At 53.1% G+C, this 20,170-nt stretch overlaps 1 protein-coding gene across 3 annotated transcripts in view; it reads left to right on the top strand.

Annotated features, from left to right (window-relative positions):
- Positions 1 to 20,170, top strand: part of CUX1 (cut like homeobox 1) — a 347,445-nt gene that overhangs the window by 252,462 nt on the left and 74,813 nt on the right. For 2 of the 3 annotated variants that reach the window (XM_040261782.1, XM_040261799.1), the window contains exons 10-12: positions 1,305 to 1,409; positions 8,397 to 8,585; positions 17,938 to 17,996. In XM_040261782.1, the coding sequence (XP_040117716.1) occupies positions 1,305 to 1,409; positions 8,397 to 8,585; positions 17,938 to 17,996 (353 nt within the window). The remainder of the gene's footprint in view (positions 1 to 1,304; positions 1,410 to 8,396; positions 8,586 to 17,937; positions 17,997 to 20,170) is intronic. The other variant, XM_040261791.1, reaches the window with a different exon arrangement.

The raw sequence follows: 20,170 nt of genomic DNA, 5'->3' as shown, positions 1-20,170 counted from the left end.
AGACCGGGCCACACTGCCCTCGCAGGACCACTCGAGGCTGCCAAACCCCATCCTCATACATCTAGACAGATCAGCGAGTACTGGGCAGGATAACTTTGTACTTCTCTTTTCAAAAATTCTTTCTTAGCAATTAGTAGGTACACACTGTCACCCCACGAAATAAAACACACGAAATAGCCTTACTCAGCCAGGCTCTTCTCGTACATCTTTTCTGTGAGCAAAACGTACGACTGGTAGAAAGAAGCAGCGAACACACCTCAGACCGTGTGCCCAACATCAATTAGCAACTGCTTCCCAGCTGTCTTTGTGTCTCATCTCAGTCATAACTGTCAAATCAGGATAAGCCCATCAACAAGGCACTCTGGACAAGTGTACTTCCGGGCGTTAATCCTTGAAAAGTCCCTGGGAGGGAAAGAGTCTTCCCATTTTACAGATGGGACGGTGGAGGCTTGGAGAGCTGAACTATGTAACCTGTCCTCATCCCTTGGTTCCAAAGGCCCAGCTCCTCCCCACTGCACCATGGTGCCCTCTTAGGTGACAAGCATGGGAATGACTGTTCTCGCCAGCCAGTGGGGCATCCTGGTTAGCTGTCCGGGGCACTGGTGTCCTTGTCCAAGAATTACAGCAAATGACAGAAGCGTCCACTTGTTTCTCCTGCAGCCTCCTCCCCGCAGGCGCCTCTGTTCATCCTCACCCATCAAGCAATGCCTCGTTGGCCTGGCTGTCTGGAAATGACCAGCCTTGGCGTTAGCTTGGTTGGGTGAAGGGTTAAATATGTTGAAATAAGCCTGGTCCTCACAAAAGAAGTGGCATTTACACCCCGTCCGTTTATGGAAATACTTGCTAGAGGAAAACAACCACAATATTGTGCGTGTTTTCAGGAGGAGAATGGCCAGTGTGTCTTTAATTCACTGTTTACCCGTGAGAATTACTCCCAGGAGTAATCCTGCAATAAAATCTTCTTGGTCTATGAGAATAGAAAGAAATTGAATCAAAAGACTCCATTTCCACTTGTATTTATTCAGTCTGGGAAATTCAGTGGGCCGGAGCACTAGTATCAGCAGGGGATTCCTTGCTCCTAGCGTTAAATTACTGTCATAATCGCTCAATTATTTCTTCCTTGTACTGTTTAAAATAAAAATCCATCACATTCTCTGTGTTTTTTTTTTCTAGCATTTATTAGGTTGAGTGTTTAGGAAAATCAATTATAGTCAGTCAGGCATGAATTGATGAATGTTCTTGTAATAATTGTCAGTTGTTAAACCAAATGTACTTTCTCTTTCCACCCTTTTCATTTCCTTCAGAGGGCAGAGGTGGCTCAAAGAGAGGCGGAGACCTTGAGGGAGCAGCTCTCGTCGGCCAACCACTCTCTCCAGCTGGCCTCCCAGATCCAGAAGGCGCCAGACGTGGTGGGTAGCCCAGCCCCACGGGGACTCTATCGCCCTGCATCCACACCTCTGTGTTACGGCCACTTTCTCCTTTGGCTTTAGAACATCCCTTTGGCGGGGATAATATTTGAAATAGTCCCGCTGTCTCGATGGAGTATGCTTGTGACAGTCTAGGGGTGGAAACTGTCTGAGTCAGAGGAGGAGCTTTACTGGTGGTGCGTCGGTGCTCGTGGTCAGGGTGACGCCACCCGGTGGAGAGCCCGCAGAAAGCATCTTCCTGGTTATGCTAGTTGCCGGTTGCAGGGGGTGGCGCCCCCAAGCTGAAGGCTTAACAACACTGCAACACTGCACAGGAAGCTTGGACATTTGGTCTTCTTCTGGACTTGTGTTTCCAGAGTGAAAAGTGCTTCATGATGGGGGTGGGCAGAGAAGGCAATGGCACCCCACTCCAGTACTCTTGCCTGGAAAATCCCACGGATGGAGGAGCCTGGTGGGCTGCAGTCCATGGGGTCGCTAAGAGTCGGACACGACTGACTTCACTTTCACTTTTCACTTCCATACATTGGAGAAGGCAATGGAAACCCACTCCAGTGTTCTTGCCTGGAGAATCCCAGGGACAGGGGAGCCTGGTGGGCTGCTGTCTATGGGCTCACACAGAGTCAGACACGACTGAAGCAACTTAGCAGCAGCAGCAGCAGCATGGGGGTGGGGGTGGGGAACAGGGGAGGTGATCACGCAGCAACCCACTCTGAGTTTGTGTGATAGTCCGGACCTCGCCAAATGTGCGAGCGATCCCGAGGAACCAGGCACACACTTCTCAGTCCTCTGCCTCTTGATTTTCCTAAGATTAATGGAAACTGCTTTTAGCTGGAACTTTCCCAGCTCAATCAGGGCGGCTTTGAACTGTCGGATTCCAGACTCTTCAGTGCCGTGCGACGACCACGGACCCTGGAGCCAAACCCCTGGGTTCCAACCCCAGCTCTGCAGTTTATCTGCTGTGCGACTTGGGGCAAATGGCTTAACCTCCCTGAGTCTCACTGGCACCATCTGTAAAATGGGTTTTCACAAGGGTTCTGGAAATTACTCTGAGTGAGGCCAGTCCCTCCCATAATCTGTCATCTGACAGACAACCTGAGTGGCGAGCCTTCTGTGGTCAGCATCAGTGCTCTGGTCCAGGAGCCCCAGTTTCCAAGCCAGCCGCATCACTAGTTCTCGTCCAGTGATGTGAACTCAGGTGGTAACACTTACCAGGCCTGAGTTTCCTGGCGTGCAGAGTAAGGAGGAAGTGATCCTGAGGACCCCTTAGCTTTGACGGCTTGTGATGGGTGAATCACACTTGTAGGTGACCTTTCATTCATTTATTTTTTAAGTGTTTTTTTTTTTCTTTTCTGACTTGGACTAGTTTTAAAGTTTTCATTGACTTTGTTACAACATTGCTTCTGTTGTTTTTATGTTCTGGTTTTTTGGCCACAAGGCATGTGGGATCTTAGGTCCCCAACCAGGGATTGAACCCACACCCTCTGCACTGGGAGGCAAAGTCTTAGCCCCTGGACCACCAGGGAAGCCCCTGTCGTTTTACTTAACAGACAGTTGGAGAGCCCTTGCTGTGAGCCAGGACCCGCAGTGGATACTGGGAGAGCCAGGAGGGACGAGTGAGGCCCTCCCCAGAGAGAGGACGGTCCAATGGGAGACGTCCTGCTGTAATAAGGTGGCACATCGCTCTGACAGCGTCTCTACCACCAGGCCATGAAGCGGGGCATTGTCATTTCTTTATATAGATGAGGAAATGGAAGCTCCCTGGACGTAAACCCCTCGTCCCAGAATGTTTGGCCCCAGTGTCCAAGCCAGGGCTTGAGTGGGGGCCACCTCTGCCCCAGACCAGAGCTTTAAAATTATTCCCCAGGAACAGATCCAAAGCAAAGCTTTAGTGTGAGGACCCCTTGTAAGACGAGATTTTTGTTTTCTCTCTTTAAGTTCACATTTAACTAAAACGTGACTTAAGCGTTTCAGGATACAGAGAAAAGTTTTCCATTTAAGGCACCATCACAGCCTTTGTGTTTAATGGACTCCGGTATTAATTTTGTCCAAAACGTCCCCTCATCCAAGTTCACCTGGATGGGACCCAGCCCCACGGCCATGGCGGGAGGAAGCTGTCGAGGATGGCGTCTACACGGCTTCTCGTGGCCTCTGTGGCCGCTTGGGGTCCTTGAGAGAAGGCCATGCATCCTGTGTCCACATGGGGCTCCTGAGCTACAAGTTGTGATTGAGAGGATTTCTGGCACCATCCTGGACTGTAACAACCAAAACATCTCGGAAGGAAATGAGTGTTTGTGCAGGTAGAGTAAGTTGTGGAAGCTCGGGGTGCTTAAACACCTCATCGTCGGCTAAGCCCAGTGTTTACATGGCACTGCTTCAGTCTCCCGCTAGCAACCCTGCCAGGGCTCCTCCCGGGGCTGCGTTCCCACGTAGCTCGGCAGCCCCAGCCCCAGCCAGTCGGGGAGCGAATGAGCAAGCACAGGAAACCGGGCCAGCGGCACAAAGTCTGTTAGGCTTGGCTGGCAGAACCCAGCCGAGAAACCGTCGAGGCTATAGATCCAGCAAAAGCCAAAGATCCCGGGCCACTGGGGTCTTAGTGGAATCGCCAATTCCCGAAGGCGCTGCTCCGCCTGCATGAGGGGCCGTGCAGGACTCCTAATGGTTATCTCATTTCTGCCTCATGACGCTGCGGTCGTTAGAGGACAGTTTTGTTGCCTTCATTTGGTATGTGAGGAAACAGGCTCAGAAGAGTTAAGTCATCTGCCCAAGGTCACACAGCTAGAAAATGACCGAGTTGGAATGTGAGCCCAAGGTTGTCTTGTTCTGAAGTCCACCCCTTCTTCCACCTCCATCCAGCCACCCTGGCTTCTTGCACACTCAAGGAGAGAGGAGATATGCAGGCTCTTTGGCAAGTATTTACAGGAAAATACTAGTTTGGGGCTCTGATGCCCACACCAGGCCGTCCTGAACCTAAACGCCTGTCCATCAGGTGAACGTACGGATGGAATCCGCCTACGTTGGCCACTTGGCATTGGCAGGAATAGCAGGTTGATGAGTAAGGAAAACTGAGCCTCCCGGTCCCTCGGCCCTCCCCAGAGAGGTCAGCCTAGACTCCAAGTGTTTGCCTCGCAGGCTGGGGTCCCAGCCCACCATCACTGCACATCAGGTTTCCTGCATGTTGAGTAACACTCGTGTATCTTTTTCATATTTCACCTGAAAATGGCTGCAGGGTAGCAGAGATCATTATCTGGCTTTTTCTGTCCAGTCTTGGTGTTCTGGTCTCTGTGGGAGGATTTATGTGACCTGCGAGAGTCCACACAAGGAGGTTGGCAGGCAGGCAAACAGTTCCAAGGGACAAACTTTAACAGGTACTCCCTCAGCCACTACTGCTTCTGCATTCATTCTCCCCTTTGAAAACACACCCCTACCCCCAAGTCCCAGCACCCGGAGGGACACAGGCCCTTATATGTGAAGCCTGGAGCCTGGGCAAGTCCCCCAAGACAGACTCCCAGGACCCCATGCTGGTGCTCACAGGGACCTGTTGTCTGGCTGAGGGAAGTCAGTTTCTGTCCTTCCACGGTTTGTCCAAGCCAGGGTCCTGACCCTGGACCCCATCCATGTCACCGGGGAGTCCCTGGGCCCTACCCCAGGCCCCTGAACCACAGCTGCCAGGGCAGGGCCTAGACCTCATGTGTTTGTTAAAGCTCCCAAGGGATTTGGGCTTTCCTGGTGGCTTAGTGGTAAAGAATCTGCCTGCAGTGCAGGAGATGAGGGTTCAATCCCTGGGTCAGGAAGATACCCTGGAGAAAGAAATGGCAACCCACTCCAGTATTCTTGTCTGGAGAATGGCATGATCCAAAGAACCTGGTGGGCTACAGTCCATAAGGTCACAAAGTCAGACACGAATTAAACAACAACCAAGGGATTTGGGTGTGGCTAAGTCAAAGCCTAGACAGACACGAGGGAGGCAGTGGTCCTGGTCCCGAGTCCGTTTCTCAGTAACAATCTCAACTGATTAATCTCAGTTATTACTGATTATTACTGTATTGCCAGATGCCAGCCTCCTGCAGTTTTCCACACCTCCCCAACCCTGTCCCACCATCTCCTTTGAGCTGGTGCCACAGACCAGCAGGCCACGCCTCCATCACCCAGGTGCAGGCCTCTCCTCCACCCGCAGCCCCTGGTCTACTCCCAGGCCCTTGTCCAGCTCTCCCTCCATTTCCCACTGTGTCTACACAATGGGACGACGGGATGCCCTTGTGCTGGAGATGGGAGTGAGCACATTCAGGTGCAGAGGAGGGTGGTGTTTTCTATCCTAATTCCAAGGTCCCATTGCTTTAGGGTGTATTACCTCATCTCATCTCACTTAGTTTATGTGAGACACGAATTATGTTTGGTATGTTACAAATAAGCACTCTGTGGCTGTTCCTGAATTAACTGGCATGCCTACATTCTCGTGGTCGACTTGTAGGCCAAGACAGGCTGGGCCCCAGGAGTTGAGTGGCCAGCCATCCCCTGGGACAGCCTGTCCCCTGCCCCCATCCTGGGTCCAGGGCCACACTGAGAGCTGCTGTTTTTACACATGTCTTCTGAGCCCCTCGTCCCTGATGTGGTGACCTGCACTCACCCATTGAAAACCCCAGGTCACTTTCCGGTTTGTCTTAGAGGTTCTCTCCCTAAGAGCACTTTCGCAGTCTCTATGGCTGCCACTCCTCCTCCCTGGAAGCCTGGTAAATAAGTCCAGTTAGGCACCGTGGCACAGCCTGCCCCCACCGCGTGGCCAGCGCCCCGTGCCACTGCCATTGCATCCCCCTGCTAAGTTGAGGCCCCCGGCCGCCCTCCCGAGTGGTCACTTTCAGGTCCCAAGAGACTCGGTCCTCTTCGAGGTGGCCTCTCAGCGTCGGTCACCCCTTCCTTGTGCCCTGCTCCCTGCCTCTCCCACCCTGTCCCACCTGTGGTGTCCATGCCCAGAGACAGAGCCCCCCTCCTTCCCACAGGCTCGCCCGTCCACCCACACCCTCCCTCCATCCGCAGGCCCCTCTGCTCTCCTTGCTGCTGGGAGGACCTCTCTGCAGTCCCTTGGCTCCTGACTTCGGTTGCTGCCCATGTTGTCTAAGGGCAGAGCTTCCTAAATTCTCTGTGGTTAAGGATGCTTTTATTTGTTTTGTTTTGTTTCTAATTTCCAATCTGTTGCAGACTGTTTTACAAAAGACAATAAAAACGTCACAGCAAAATCAGATTGCTGTAAAAAGTTTCTAAACGCTTATTCTCCATTTCTGTGCTTGTCTCACTGTGTACCGGCCACGGTTTACGAATTGGCACCAGTCCATGGAGCACAGTCTGAACAGAACTGGTCTGGACAGCATGTGCCTCTTTAATAAGTTGGCGAGAGAATGCTCGCTGGGGCCCCAGGGCCACGGGCAGATCTGCCAGAAGTCAGAGGAAGTGAAGGGCTTACTTTACAACGTCATGCAGACCAGAGACACGGCCCACAAAGCTTCACATTCTTACATGGTAAAGGCCTTAGGGAGGGAGATAGGTAACATTATTTCCCTGGTGACCGGCTGTCCCCAGAAGAGAGAACCCTGTGACAGGCACATCACATGTGGGATGGCATGGCCGTCCCTGCCACCTGGGGCTGAAGCTGCCACAGTTTCCTGCCCCGGTTTAGGTCAGACCGTGGCGTGCAGCAGTGCATTTCCAGGGGCCGGGGTGGTGGCAGGGATGGTGGCATTCTAGACCACAGTCTGAGCCACCTCTGGGTCTCTGCTGTCATGGGGACCAAGCCATCCTGCCCGCCCCATCCCGCCCCATCAGGCATGCCCAGAAGTGCTCCGCCCCGCAGACAAGCTCCCAGAATTATTCAGGAGCTACAGTTACTTTTAAAACCTGACAAAAGTCCTGCTCTCCTACTTGAGAAACGGAATTATGGATTTGACTTTTAAAAAAGATCTTCTCCCTGTTTTGCATATTTTCTAAAACGAGCAAATTTGAGGAGTGGGGAGTAAGGTTTTTAAAACAGCAATTATCAAAAGAATTCGTAAGCAAAAGAACCCCAAATAATGCATCTTCCACATCGTTTACCTTTTTTATAAAATGCCAGCTCTGAGGATCAACTTGCCAAATGATATCTCGGCTTCTAAATAATATAGTAATGAAGCAAAAGGATATTGAATCTCATCTTGTGGTAGAAAAATCCGAATTCTGTGGAACATTCCAGAAGCCGTCCTCAGAACCTTCCCCTCTGGCATCCCCAGCCATCATCAGCAGGGCCGTTTCCATCACCTGCTTCAGGTCTTTGCTCAAAAGTCACCATCTCAATGAGGCTTCTCCTGACATATTAACCCCAAACGCCCCGTCCCTACTTCAGTTTTTTCATGGCACTTATCACCATCCGACACACTCCATGCTGCTAATAAGCGTGTTTAAGGCATGTTGATAGCTCAGTTGGTAAAGAATCTGCCTGCAACGCAGGAGACCCCGGTTTGATTCCTGGGTCGGGAAGATCCACTGGAGAAGGGAAAGGCTACCCACTCTGGTATTCTGGCCTGGAGAATTCCATGGACTGTATAGTCCATGGGGTCACAAAGAGTCGGACACAACTGATCGACTTTCACCTTCAGGCCCACCCTGCCCCACCCCACGGGGCAGGACTTCTGTCCTTTTGTCCTCTGCCGTGTGCCTGGTACACGGTGGGTATTCAGTAAATGGTTGTTGAACAGACAAATCCAGGCAGCAGCTCCCAGGCAGGTGGGAAGGTGGTGGGGGCAGGGCGACGGGCAGGGCGGGTCCAAGCAGAGGCACGAGGTGCTGCCATCTCATCTGCGTCACCATCCACATCCTTCCAGCCGCCTGCTTTTCACCTCAGCCAGCCGCCTGCTTTTCACCTCAGCCGGCCGCCGGCACCGCCGACCAACCCCACACGCCCATCCAAAGCCGGAGCGGTTTTGTCATCTCCTTTGTCCTCCGCAGGAGCAGGCCATAGAGGTGCTGACCCGCTCCAGCCTGGAAGCTGAGTTGGCCGCCAAGGAGCGGGAGATCGCCCAGCTGGTGGAGGACGTGCAGAGACTCCAGGCCAACCTCAGCAAGCTGCGCGAGAACTCAGCCAGCCAGATCTCCCAGCTCGAGCAGCAGCTGAGCGCCAAGAACAGCACCCTCAAGGTAAGGGCGACAGAGGGCTGGGAGGGAGCCGGGGGCGCCGAGGAGGGTGGCAAGCACGCGTGCGCACACCACCTCCCTCCGCACGCGGTCCCAGGAGACACAGGGTGTCTGGCTCCCCACCAGTACCCTGAGCTCTTCAACGGACACTTCACCCCGTGTAATGACCATGGCAGGGTGCCTCACCTCAAAGCCATCTCATAGTTGTTGTCTGTAACGATGATGGTTAAAATTCCTTCTCCTTTATCTCGGTCAAGCTCCAGCCATCAGCCTGAGTCTCCCTCCAATGAGGACAGTAGAAGGAGGCATGAGGTTTCCCTGGACTCGCCTCCTCTCAGAAGCTCCATTAGGCTCTTGTTTGGAGGACTCCGTGTCCTGACTGAGAGCAGTCAAGGCAGCCTTGACCCCTGTGAGGTGGCCGGAAGCAGAGTCCTAAAGCCCAAGGCAGCAAGGCAGGACGGGCTTTGACCCGGGTGGCACGTCCCTGCCAGTCAGCCATCCTCTCATGCAGCCCATGGTAGAAACCCCCATCCTGGGGGCCCACCCGCCCACAGCGCCTCCTTGTCGTCCAAGGACTCAGGCTGTTGGTGCTGGACCTGAGGCTGTGGGCTCACTGGCCTGGGCCGGAGCGCCATCAGGGTGCAGCTGACATAGTAGTCCAGCTCTGCCGGCCTCCCCTGGCTCCTAGAGGAGGCTGCCCCAAGAGGACCCAGCCCGCTGGGACCCAGCCCTCCCTGTGCCCAAATGAAATGAACGCCAAGGGTTCGCTGCCAGCAAGTCACCACCAAGCCCTTGGGGCCCTGCTCCTGACCTGCAGGGCTGTTTTCTGACCCTCTGGCCTGTGCCAGAAGCCAGGGCCCAGAGCCCCCACGATTGGCCCTTGATCTCCCACCCGCAGTCCTCAGCTGTCTAGCCAAAAACTACATCCTCTTGGGGCATCTCATATATATGTGTCCCAAATTCAGAACCCAGAACCTTCTACATTATATTTTTAAAATTATACTTATTTACAGTATGTCCAATCTGTTGAAGTTAGCATAATTTGGAGGTGGTCCTGGCACCCTAGACTCACACGTCAGAGCCAGCAAGGACTCCTCAGTGGGATCTTATTTGACGATGAAGACACAGGACCGGTGAGGGCACAGGCACAAGCTCTGCCGTCCCCCTACCCGCCCCATCCGCCTGCTAGGCGCCCCCACCTCCACTCAGCGCCCATTCATGAGGGGCATGAATGGATAAGCGATCGACAGCCAATTGTAGTCCCTGTGCATGAAAGAAAGTGGATCATAGTTAATTGTAAAAAAAAGTCAGGAAAACTTTCTCTTAATGTAAAGTAATTCTAGAATGTGGTTAGGCCCCATTTTGATATTTTCTAAGTTGAGATTTTTTTTTTTTCCCTTCTCAACTCATGACCATGTTTCTGAGGCAGCACCTAGTCCCCAGCAAGTCTGTCCTCCTGGCAGCTCGCTAGCGTGACCTCGCTGGCACCAGGGCAGCCACGGTTCACCCTCACTGGACCCTTCTCTGCCTCTTTGGGTTTCTCATCCACCGCCTGAGAAACTTCCCGGTGCCCAGGCCCCTCCAAGGACACGGTCTTGCCAGGACGGGGAGATGGTTGGGGCTGGGGAGCCCCAACCAGGGCGTTCAACTCGCTGGTGTTGCGTGTCCGCTCATCAGCTTGCACAGCGATAACAGTGCCCACTTTTTATTTCCAGAGTCAATGTCACTCTCTCGTGTTAACAGCCATTTCTGACCCCAGCAGAGGCACAGCTATCAGATAATTCTCCTTCCCCTCCTTTGTTAACAGCTAAAGGGTGCGACTCAAGTCCGTGATGCGTTTGACTACATGAGAGCTGTAGACCCTACCGTTTTATTACAGAGCAATTTCTTCCGAATCAGTTAAAGTTTTAATGTTTGCCTTCACCAAAAATGAAACGCAGTTTCACAAATTAATGTTCTTTACCCGTATCTTGGGGGAATTCTTTAATACTGTGCAGTTAATGAAACAATTCGGCAATACTTCTTCCAAAATTATTACTCCCCTATCTACATCTGATCTAATAATCAAAACATATCCTCTAGTAACAAGACTTCTCTGATTTTAATTATCTTAACCCCTAGTCGCCAGGAGCAAAGCTCTCCCTGATATCAGACCCACTTGCGGAAGGCGCCTGCCTTCCCCAAACAAGCGCATCTGCCTTGCTCACCCAGAGGAATAAGGTTAATTGAATGAGATACTTCCCTGGGCTTTTTTTTCTTTCCTAACATGTGCAATTTATAGTCTCCAATCTAAACTAAGCAGCAAAACAATTATTAGGAAACTATTTTATGAATGAGACCTGTCAAACCAACCCGATGCTTTCGCGACAGGGGTCTGGGGCCAGCTGTGGTGGCCACTGGAAGCAGCCAGGAGCCTCGCCTGACTTCCCATTTCCTCCTCCCCCTCCTGCCACTACGAGCACCACTCCTCCTCCGTCCTTTCCTTCTTGGACCACGTTGACCTGCTTTGGGGGCTCGGGTTGGGATCGCCGGCCGAGGGCACCACAGCCTCCCGCTGTCTCTCAGCCTTTCGGTGTGGTGGGTGGGTTTCACCATGGACACTGACCACGACCTCTGAGATGAATGGTGATGTGCAAGGGCAGAAGCGCAGTGGACGAGCCTTGAGATTGTCCTGTATTGAGCTCGCGGGGTCTTCTCCACCAGGACACCCAGGGCGCATGTGCTCTGTAATGAGACATGTTTGGGGACTAAGCGGTTTGCTTTCTCAAGCACCCTGACACGCCCCCTCTCTTTTCATCTGAAGACTTTCTTCCCTTCGCCTCCATAACTGATTGATAGTCATGAGGATAAACTGCTGGTTGGATGTCTACCAACCAGTCTCTCTCCTCACGTTCTGCTTTTTCAAGCCAAGGTCACCAGCACTATCCAAATGCAGTGGTGCCTCCTCTAACCTTCAGACATCGAAACAGACTCAGAAGCGGGAGACGTTTCTTCCTGTCTGGTCTGACAAGTGCTTCAGCTCCATCCCACTTGTCAGGGATCATTCTGTACTTGTAATCAATGAAATAACCTGCCCGCCATCATGAGGCTGCTGTCTCTGGTAACAACACTCTGGGGTCTTCTGTTGGAACCCTTCAGTAGCCCAGGAAACACAGCTACCGATAGCTCCGATTTAAAACAGGTGTCTGTAAGAAAGACTCACTGAGGCCAGTCTCCCCTAGAGAGAAGTAATATTTTCTATAGATGCTTTAAAGATCAGCAGTTCTCACTGGACGCATGGACCCATGTGTTAGAATCACATGAGGACCTTTTTCCAAACCACACAAGCCTCCCCAACCGTCCACACCACTCATACCACCTCCCAAGGTTCTGTTGGGTCCTTTTGAGCCACTGTCTCCTTCGGGGTGAGGACGAAAAAAGACTGACAGCCACTTCTCTGCACTCATTCAGCAACTTTAATTGTGGACATGCCCTCTAGTTACATAAGTTCCCTCTCCGGCCATGTTCCCTCTGCACCAGGGCTGCCCTTGACCGCATTTTAACCAGCATCTTATCACTGGCCCAGTGTGTGAAGCTCCAACATCCAGGTCCCACTGATGCTCGCCAGGCTGGTGGGTGTGATAATGATCCATCCAGCCTGTGGCTGTAGAGGAGAGACCTGTACATGTCCCTTGCCTTGGATGGTACGAGCGATTCCTAACGTCAGACACCCTAGCATCAGAGAGCCCGGGGGCTGAGCCTCCCTGAGCCTTGTCCTGGCTGCATCTTGAAGGCACTGTGAGCACAGATTGAAGGAGAGGAAGCAGTGAGCCTTCCATGGGGAGGAGGGATGAACGTGGCCACGGGCCTGGGCCGCAGCCATTGTAATACCCCAGAGAGAGGAATTGGGGGACTTTGTGCTAGAGGCCTCAAGGCTCAACTCTGGAGTGAGGTCATAAGTAAATCACTGTAGACTGGTGGGCATTACTAGAAATGCTTTCAGAGCTAATTGCGGGACTCTACAGTGAATCCTCTTAGACACAGGTGCCCTTGGTCATTGGATGAGTGGCTCTTGATATTCACCTGCAGACGGTCCCCAGCTTGTGGCCCACTTAGCCAACCTTGCAGTATCCAGGTGGCTGAAATATCCAGCCAGGACCCATAAGGAGTCGGCTCCCATCCCCTCTGTGCTGAGTCACCGGGATTGCAGCTCAAGGAAGCTGGAGGTGACTTGTGATGGGGTTACCACACAGGGGCTCCCACTTTTCTGTCCAGGAGGAGCACACTTCTCCAGCTGGTAGCAAGGCCTCTAATGTCATGGCCACTCTCCCCACCCCCTGGCCCGGAGGTGGGGTTTCCCCCTTTGGTCTCACGTCCCCAGCATCCTTGCAGAGCATGCGCAGTGCCCACCCAGGCATCTCTGGGCTTCTTGCCCAGGGATGAAAGGTGAAGTTATACCGAGGGATGACTGTTGATTTAGTCCTCTCCAGCACCTCCCCAGCATCAGCCGACCCTAAATTTACTTAACTGCCACCTGTCACCAAGGAGCAGTGGAGACCTGGGGTGTGGGGGTGGGGTCACCATTCAGGTGAAAAGGAGGGGCACGCTGCCTAGTTCCAGCCCCCACAGAAGCAGACCTCTGCCCTAGGCCAGGGAGCCCAATCATACCCACTAGGTTCTGCCCAGGGGTCCACGTCAGGGTGAGGGGTCACACACCAACACCCCTAACCTGACCTGTGGGGGTGTCCTCAGACAGCACTGCCAGAAGCCTGGCTCCCATCACCCCAGAGGGAAGAGACGGAGCCACCGGTCAACTGCAATGCACTCGCCTCTCTGGCCCCGTCTGCTGCGTGGCAAAGAGGTGTTGCCTCCTCACCCCTCGCTGTGTATCCCAGAGGACCAGGCCTCTTGAGGGTCTTTGCGTTAGTCTCTGTGCCAGAGACCCCTTAAGTTGGCAGCCCTAGGCCCCGTGTTATAATTTGACTAAGATAGATGTCTTTTATAAATTTAGTGCCTAATTTGCTGCACACCAAAATACTTTGCATTTGAAATTAAATTACCTCATTATTTGAGTCTTAGCCAGGGTTTTGAGAACTTCATATGGATAATGCTTCTAACAATTCAAGGAACAGCTGATGAGCTCCTCCTAAGTTCTGGAGCCATTAAGCTCCAAAGCTCCAGAGCTCCTAAGCCCTGTAGAATTAAACATGAATTCATGCATGCTAAGTCGCTTCAGTTATGTCCATCTCTTTGCGACCCTATGGACTGCAGCCCGCTAGGCTCCTCTGTCCATGGGGTTCTCCAAGCAAGAATACTGGAGTGGGTTGCCATTCCCTTCTCCTGGGAATCTTCCTGACTCGGGGGTCAAACCCATGTCTCTCAAGTCTCCTGCATTGGCCAGTGGTTCTTCACCACTAGCACCACCTGGGAAACCCTGTAGTATTAAACGTACATGACTTATATTATAAGACATGTGTTGGAGGGTCCCTTGCAGCTTGCACTTGTGCATCTGACATTTCCTCATCTCTGTCCTTTGCAAACCCATATTCTCACCCACCCCCTTCCCCAGAGGAGAAGTGTGAGGCCTGACAGGCTAAGCCCATCACCCAGGCTCCTACTCAGCCATTTAGGTCTGAGCTAGAAGCCCAGCTCCGCACTAGACCTTTCCTCCCCGCTCTGTATAAGGTTAGACCTTTCCTCCCTGTTCTGTCCCACGAGCAACTTCTCAGGAAGGCAACCCACTTCCCAGATTCTGCATTCATGGCACAAGATGCAGGGCTGCCGTTCTGGCCATTGGTGTTGAACAGCCAGAGCTGCTCGGGCATCTGTCCTCCTCCATGGATCTGCCCAGGGCAGTGGGGGCCCTCGGAGGTGGCAGACAGGGATGTGGAGAACCTCACAGACCGAGCTCCTGGCATGAGACCCACAGAGTGTCTTCAGAAACCGTCTAGTCATATTCAGGATGCGCTGTGCTGTTCTCAGTCACTCAGTCGTGTCTGACTCTGTGCAACCCCATGGGCTGCAGCCCGCCAGGCTCCTCTGTCCATGGGATTCTCCAGCCAAGAATACCAGAGTGGATTGCCATGCCTTCCTCCAGGAGATCTTCCCAACCCTGGGATCTAACCCAGGTCTCCTGCACTGCAGGCAGGTTCTTTACCATCTGAGCCACCAGGAAAGCCCAGGAATACTGGAAAGGATAACCTATCCCTTCTCCAAGGGAACTTCCCAACCCAGGAATCGATCCAGGGTCTCTTGTGTTGCAGGCAGATTCTTTACCAGCTGAACTACCAGGGAAGCCCATATTCAGGATCACCCCAGGGATAAAGAAGCAATAACTGCCATAACTCACCACCATTACTGAGGGTGGTACCGTGTGCCATGCACCATGCTAGGCACTCAGTATTATAGTGGCGATCTGTCTGCAGGTTCCACATCCAGGGGTTTGCAGGGCCGAGTGCCTCACTCTGTTCTGTGTAAGGGACTAGAGCGTCTATGGGCTCGGTACCTCTGAGGTCCCAGAACCAGCCCACTCTAGGTGCCAAGTGACAGCTGTCCCATTTAGTCCTCATGAAGCCCTGTGACGTGTGTGCCATTACCCCCATCTTATAGATGAAGAAAGCGAGGCTTAGAGAAGCTAAGCGTCTTGTCCAGGGTCACGCCTGCTCAGTGGCAGAGCCAGGACCTGGCTCAGGTCTATCGGGCCCCAGCCCACCGGCGCCTCACTGCCTCCTGCACTTGCTTCAGGCATCCCACCAAGGCCTGCGGTGAAGAACCCATGTGTTTTTTTGGTTTTTCTTTTCCTTTCTCTGGACAGACAGACAGATGCTCTGCAGACATATTGGGATAATTAAATAAGATGGTGTGTGGGGTGTGGAGCCAGGCCTGGGATCTGGCCCACAGTGCAACAAGCATAGCGAAGTCCAGCAGAAGACTCTCCAGTGGAGGGACAGCCTGGAGCGCCTGCTTCCGTCCAGGCAGGATGCTCCGCAACCAGACTTTCCCAGCGCCCAGCAAAGATTCTGGAGTCAAAGAACAGAGCTGAGGGCGCTCGGGCTTTTCTCACCGAGTTGGGCCTCCACCTTGTGCCTCCCACCCTGCTCGTCTCCATCAGGAAAGGTCCTGAGGCAGCACCAGCCCCACCAGGCCCCCATCCAGGTGTCTGCTCAACCGAGGTTTGCAAGCACTGTCCTGGGTGCTTCCTGACTACTCTGCCTCCAGATAAACAATAGAAATTTCCGTGGAAGCTGCTTAGTTCTCCGTGAAAACTCATATTCAACCAAACAGATTCCAGTCCTAAAACCTTCTGATCTGGGCCGGTCCCAGGTCTGCAGAGAGAACCTGGAGACATGCCCTCAGACCCCACACCAAGATCTGGCAGCAACAGTGGTCCCGCAGCAAAGGCCCCACAGTGCCAGCAACTGCACGGGCTCCTTGTCTCCCGCCCCTTTGCTCAACCCTCAGAGGTCATTGCTGCTCCCATCTCATGGATGAGCCACTGATCGACGTGCCCACAGGGCTCAGCTTGTGAGTGACAGAACTGACTCCGGGTTCTGGGCCATGCCCGGTCTGAAAGCTCCGTGTCCACCCTTCTTCCTATCCATCTCCTATTCTGTGAACTCGACCACATTTTACATGTGCCCTGCGTCCAGCAGCAGTGAGTCTCATCCTCTGAAGGTGCTTTGCGTCCCAGCAGCACTGGGTAATCTTGTAATAGGAAGGGTTTCCCCGCTGTTCGACCACAGGGAGGAGAATGAAAGAATCGCTCCTTCGTGAGCAGCTTCTGAGCATCTTTTGTTGGAAAACGAGCGCCTGCTACCTCCTGTTTGATTGTGAGGAGGAACCATCATAATAGAGAAAGTTGGCCAGAGGTCTGAAAAAGGAATGAGGGCAAAGCAATTCTCCACAATGGAAAATACAAACACAAGAAACCGCCCACAAAGACTGCAGGAAAAGATGGGCTAAATGGGGGCACATGGGATTCAGGTGAGCATCGAAAGGCTGGTGGGCCACGTGGGAATCTTCTCCCCAAATTCTAGAATGTTCTGAGTTGGCTTTAAACTGTGATCATAAACATGGCTGATCAAGCAGAGCCTGAAAGGTAACCGGAAGCCCTATAGATGGGAAGGGGCTGTTGATTCAAGGATGGAAGTTGTTCACCCCAGCCCAGGCTTGAAAAGACGCTAAATGGCCAGGACCCTCTGCTGGCTGAGTCTTTGTGTTTCATGTCAAGCTGTCCTATTTACCACAAAAAGCTCCTTTGATTGGGAGAGAGGGGGATGAGGTTGTGGGTAAAGAACAAACTAGGCCAAGCGCACCTTCGTAGAAGGAAGCACCCTCTGCTCACCACTGTATGCCAAAGGCTCTTCCTGGTGAGAAGGCCCTTTGGATGAAATCAGCTACATGGGCTCACAGTTGAGTGGAGCACATCAGAGCATCCTCATACCCCCGAACCTTATGGTCATGCCCCTGGGCCTTGCCAAAGAGCCCCTGACCCAGTGGACCGTCTCTCCTCCTAGAACCCTGGAGTCTGGGGGAAGCCATCCAAAAATGCAACCGCATTTCCCCTGATACCTGATACCAACCCCAGTGACAAAGGAGCCGTGACTCTTATCAGTAGGGTCCCACCAGAGGTGTTGACAACGAACCGTTCTCATCAGCTGGCCTCGCCTAGTTTGTGAAAAGCCACACGCTGCTTTTAAAATGCCAGGACAGCATTTCTTCACCCAGTTTGCCATGTTGTGAGATTTCATACAAAGCAGATTTTTCCTTGTTCTGTTTTGCATTTTTTAAAACTTTTTCCATCTATTTTCATTGAGTTTTGTTACAACCTCATGGTTGCCATGTGTGTGTGTATGCACCCACTCAACTCCAGCCCCACGAGGGAAGGATAGGGACAACTCCACAGTTGTCACCTTCCACTGTGCATATCTAGGCTCCCTCAGGATGCCAGACGCTTCACAGGTGATGCAGTCAGCGAAGGGCCTTAGCCTTGGGCCTGCTGTGACCGGGTACCATAGACCAGGTGGTGTGAACAGCAGACACTTACTTCTCACAGTTCTGAGACTGGAAGTCTAAGGTCAAGGCAGCGGCATGTTTGGTTTCTGGGGGGCTCCCTTCCCTGTTCACAGACAGCATCTTCCCACTGTGACCTCACACGGCGGAAACGGCGAGGACGCTCTCTGGGGTCTCTTTTAAGGCCCTGATTCCACCACCCCCCTCCACGACCTCATCACCTCCCCAAGGTCCCACCTCCCTAACACCATCATCACACTGGAGGTTAGCGTCTCAGCTTTTGAATTTGGTGGGAGGGACACCACATTCAGCCCATCAGCCTGGTTCAGACACTACCACTAATAAAATCCCTCTCTGTTTTCAGCAACTGGAAGAAAAACTCAAGGGACAGGCTGACTACGAAGAGGTGAAGAAAGAGCTAAAGTAAGTGTGGAGATGCCAGCTCGGCCCTGCACAAGCCAGTGCTCATTGGGGACATTTGCTAAGGAAGGCCTGTGTCAGAGAGGGAACAGCCCCAGGTCCTTGGCTGACCCCCCAGCACTGGGCCAAGTCCTGGGCTGCCCAACATCGCAGGTGTCTGTACTCAGACCTGTGCCTGAATTCTCAGGCTCTTTATAAGGCTCTGTGCATAGAAACTGTCAGCATGCACGGAATCAATATGCCTTTATGGGAGATATAAAATACGAGCTTATTTTTAGCTGCAAGTTCCCAAAACAGAAGGAGAACAGAGCAACGTAGCCTTTTCCAGCCGAGGGCGCACACCTCCCCGGCCACACCTCCACCTGAGACGCAGCGACTGAAAGCGTGTCCTCCTTCAGTGCTGACGCCCACACTCTCATGACTAGAAGTTCCCTCTCCAGGCCCCACCGCCCAGCCTGAGCCTCCTGCCATCTCAAACTCCGCTCCCCGAGCTGCCCTGGGCCCACCTGGAGCCCTCACCTAAGAGTCTCACCTGGCCTCTCCCGCCCCCACCCCCACCCCCATGGCCAGGTTACCAAACACTGCAGAGGAGTGCCTGCAGGCCCGCGTCCTCTCCCCTGCTGTTGGCCAGCTCTGCTTCCCTGGGGGCCCTGCCACACACTCGGGGTGCCCTTCTGCCCCCAGCTGTGCCCTGACCACCCCCGCCCCCAGCAGACCCCCTGGTGCCCTGTCTGATGGAGGCAGCTCCTGCCTTTGCCTCGAAGTGACTCCCTCTGGTTTTGGCTTCTCCCCGCTGCCCCCACCACTCCACCCCACCACTCTGCCCCCCTATCCCCATCACTCCAGACTGACCCCGCCACACTGGTCCCTTCCTTCCTTCTCCTTCCAGCTCATCCATCAGCCCTTTTCTCTCTTGCTGATAGTTTTAATTTCTCGTTTTAAAATGAGCCAACACCTACTCACCATGCTGTTCTTTGGGTTCTTAATTTTGTTCCCTTGAGTTTACTGGGGGGAAAAAGCACACTGGAAGCCCTCTTTGACCTTCTCAACCCCATGTCAGTAGCCTCCATGGAGGGGTGACCCCGGCGGGGCGGGGCTCCCCTCACTTCTCTCCCCAGACATCCTCACCCTCAAGTTGCAGACAGCCTTTGCGCACTTTCCTTGAACGGCCCCTCGGCTCTCTGCACGTCCAGCTCCTCAAGCTCTGTCCCCTCCCCCGCCCCATTTCTAGCTTTGGGAGGATATTTTTCACTTCTGTGCCCACCTCCCCATCCCTATCCCTCCTCAAAAGAACTCATGTGTGCCCTCTCCTTGTGCGCGCCCTCTCCCAGTATGGAATCAGAAAAGCTGACATGGAGACCTTCTCTAGGCCCCCATCCTTCCCAGCCTGAGGTCCGTCCCACACGCCTTCTCCTCCGAGCTCACCTCCGTTTCCAGGAGCCAAGGCTTCTAGGCCTCTCCCTTCTGCTCTCTCCTGGCTCTACCTGCCCAGCCGCTCGCTGGTTCTCAGCCCCTCCAAGAACAGAGCTCCCCCCACTCCTGCCGGCCCTCGTGTTACCTCTACACATGCAGCACCCACCCCCAACAATGCAGGCATCTCTGAGAGCCCCATTCAGGTGACTTTTCTGTTAAAATACGTCCCTGGCTTCCCACTTCCTGGTGATGCAAGCACCCTCTAAACATTCACTGGTGTCCCTTTCTGTCCCATCTCTCCCCCATCTCCCCCAGATTCCCCACCATCACCCCCCACCCCACAGTCTAGAAAGCACCTTGCTCCTTTATAGCCCTTCTCAGACCCTCACAACTCTTGAGACAGATGCGTCTCCTGCCTGGGTTTTCTCCTGCTTGGGTTTTCTCCTGCTCGTGCTGTTAGAAGCACCTGCAGGGCTCCTGAGGCCGAGGAGTGGCTCTGACTCTGCACAGGCCAGGCACATAAGAGGCTGTCGGTAAATTTGTTGAATAAATGAAGAGACACAGTTTTTAGTATAAACTCAGACGCACTTAGTCTTTTCTTACATGATCCTAAAGAAGCTCACAGACAAGAATATAGTTGCAAACAACGTGACAGCCACTAAGAAAAGACAAGCTTGTCCAGACTGCTCGCCTCTCTCCTCGCAGCTGATGCAACACAGCCCAGGGTTCTTATTATTCTCGGTAGCTCATCGTAAAACAAAATT

Source organism: Oryx dammah, unplaced genomic scaffold, assembly GCF_014754425.2.
Source record: "Oryx dammah isolate SB20612 unplaced genomic scaffold, SCBI_Odam_1.1 HiC_scaffold_2, whole genome shotgun sequence".
NCBI lineage: Eukaryota > Metazoa > Chordata > Mammalia > Artiodactyla > Bovidae > Oryx > Oryx dammah.
This window is presented reverse-complemented; position numbering and strand designations above follow the sequence as displayed.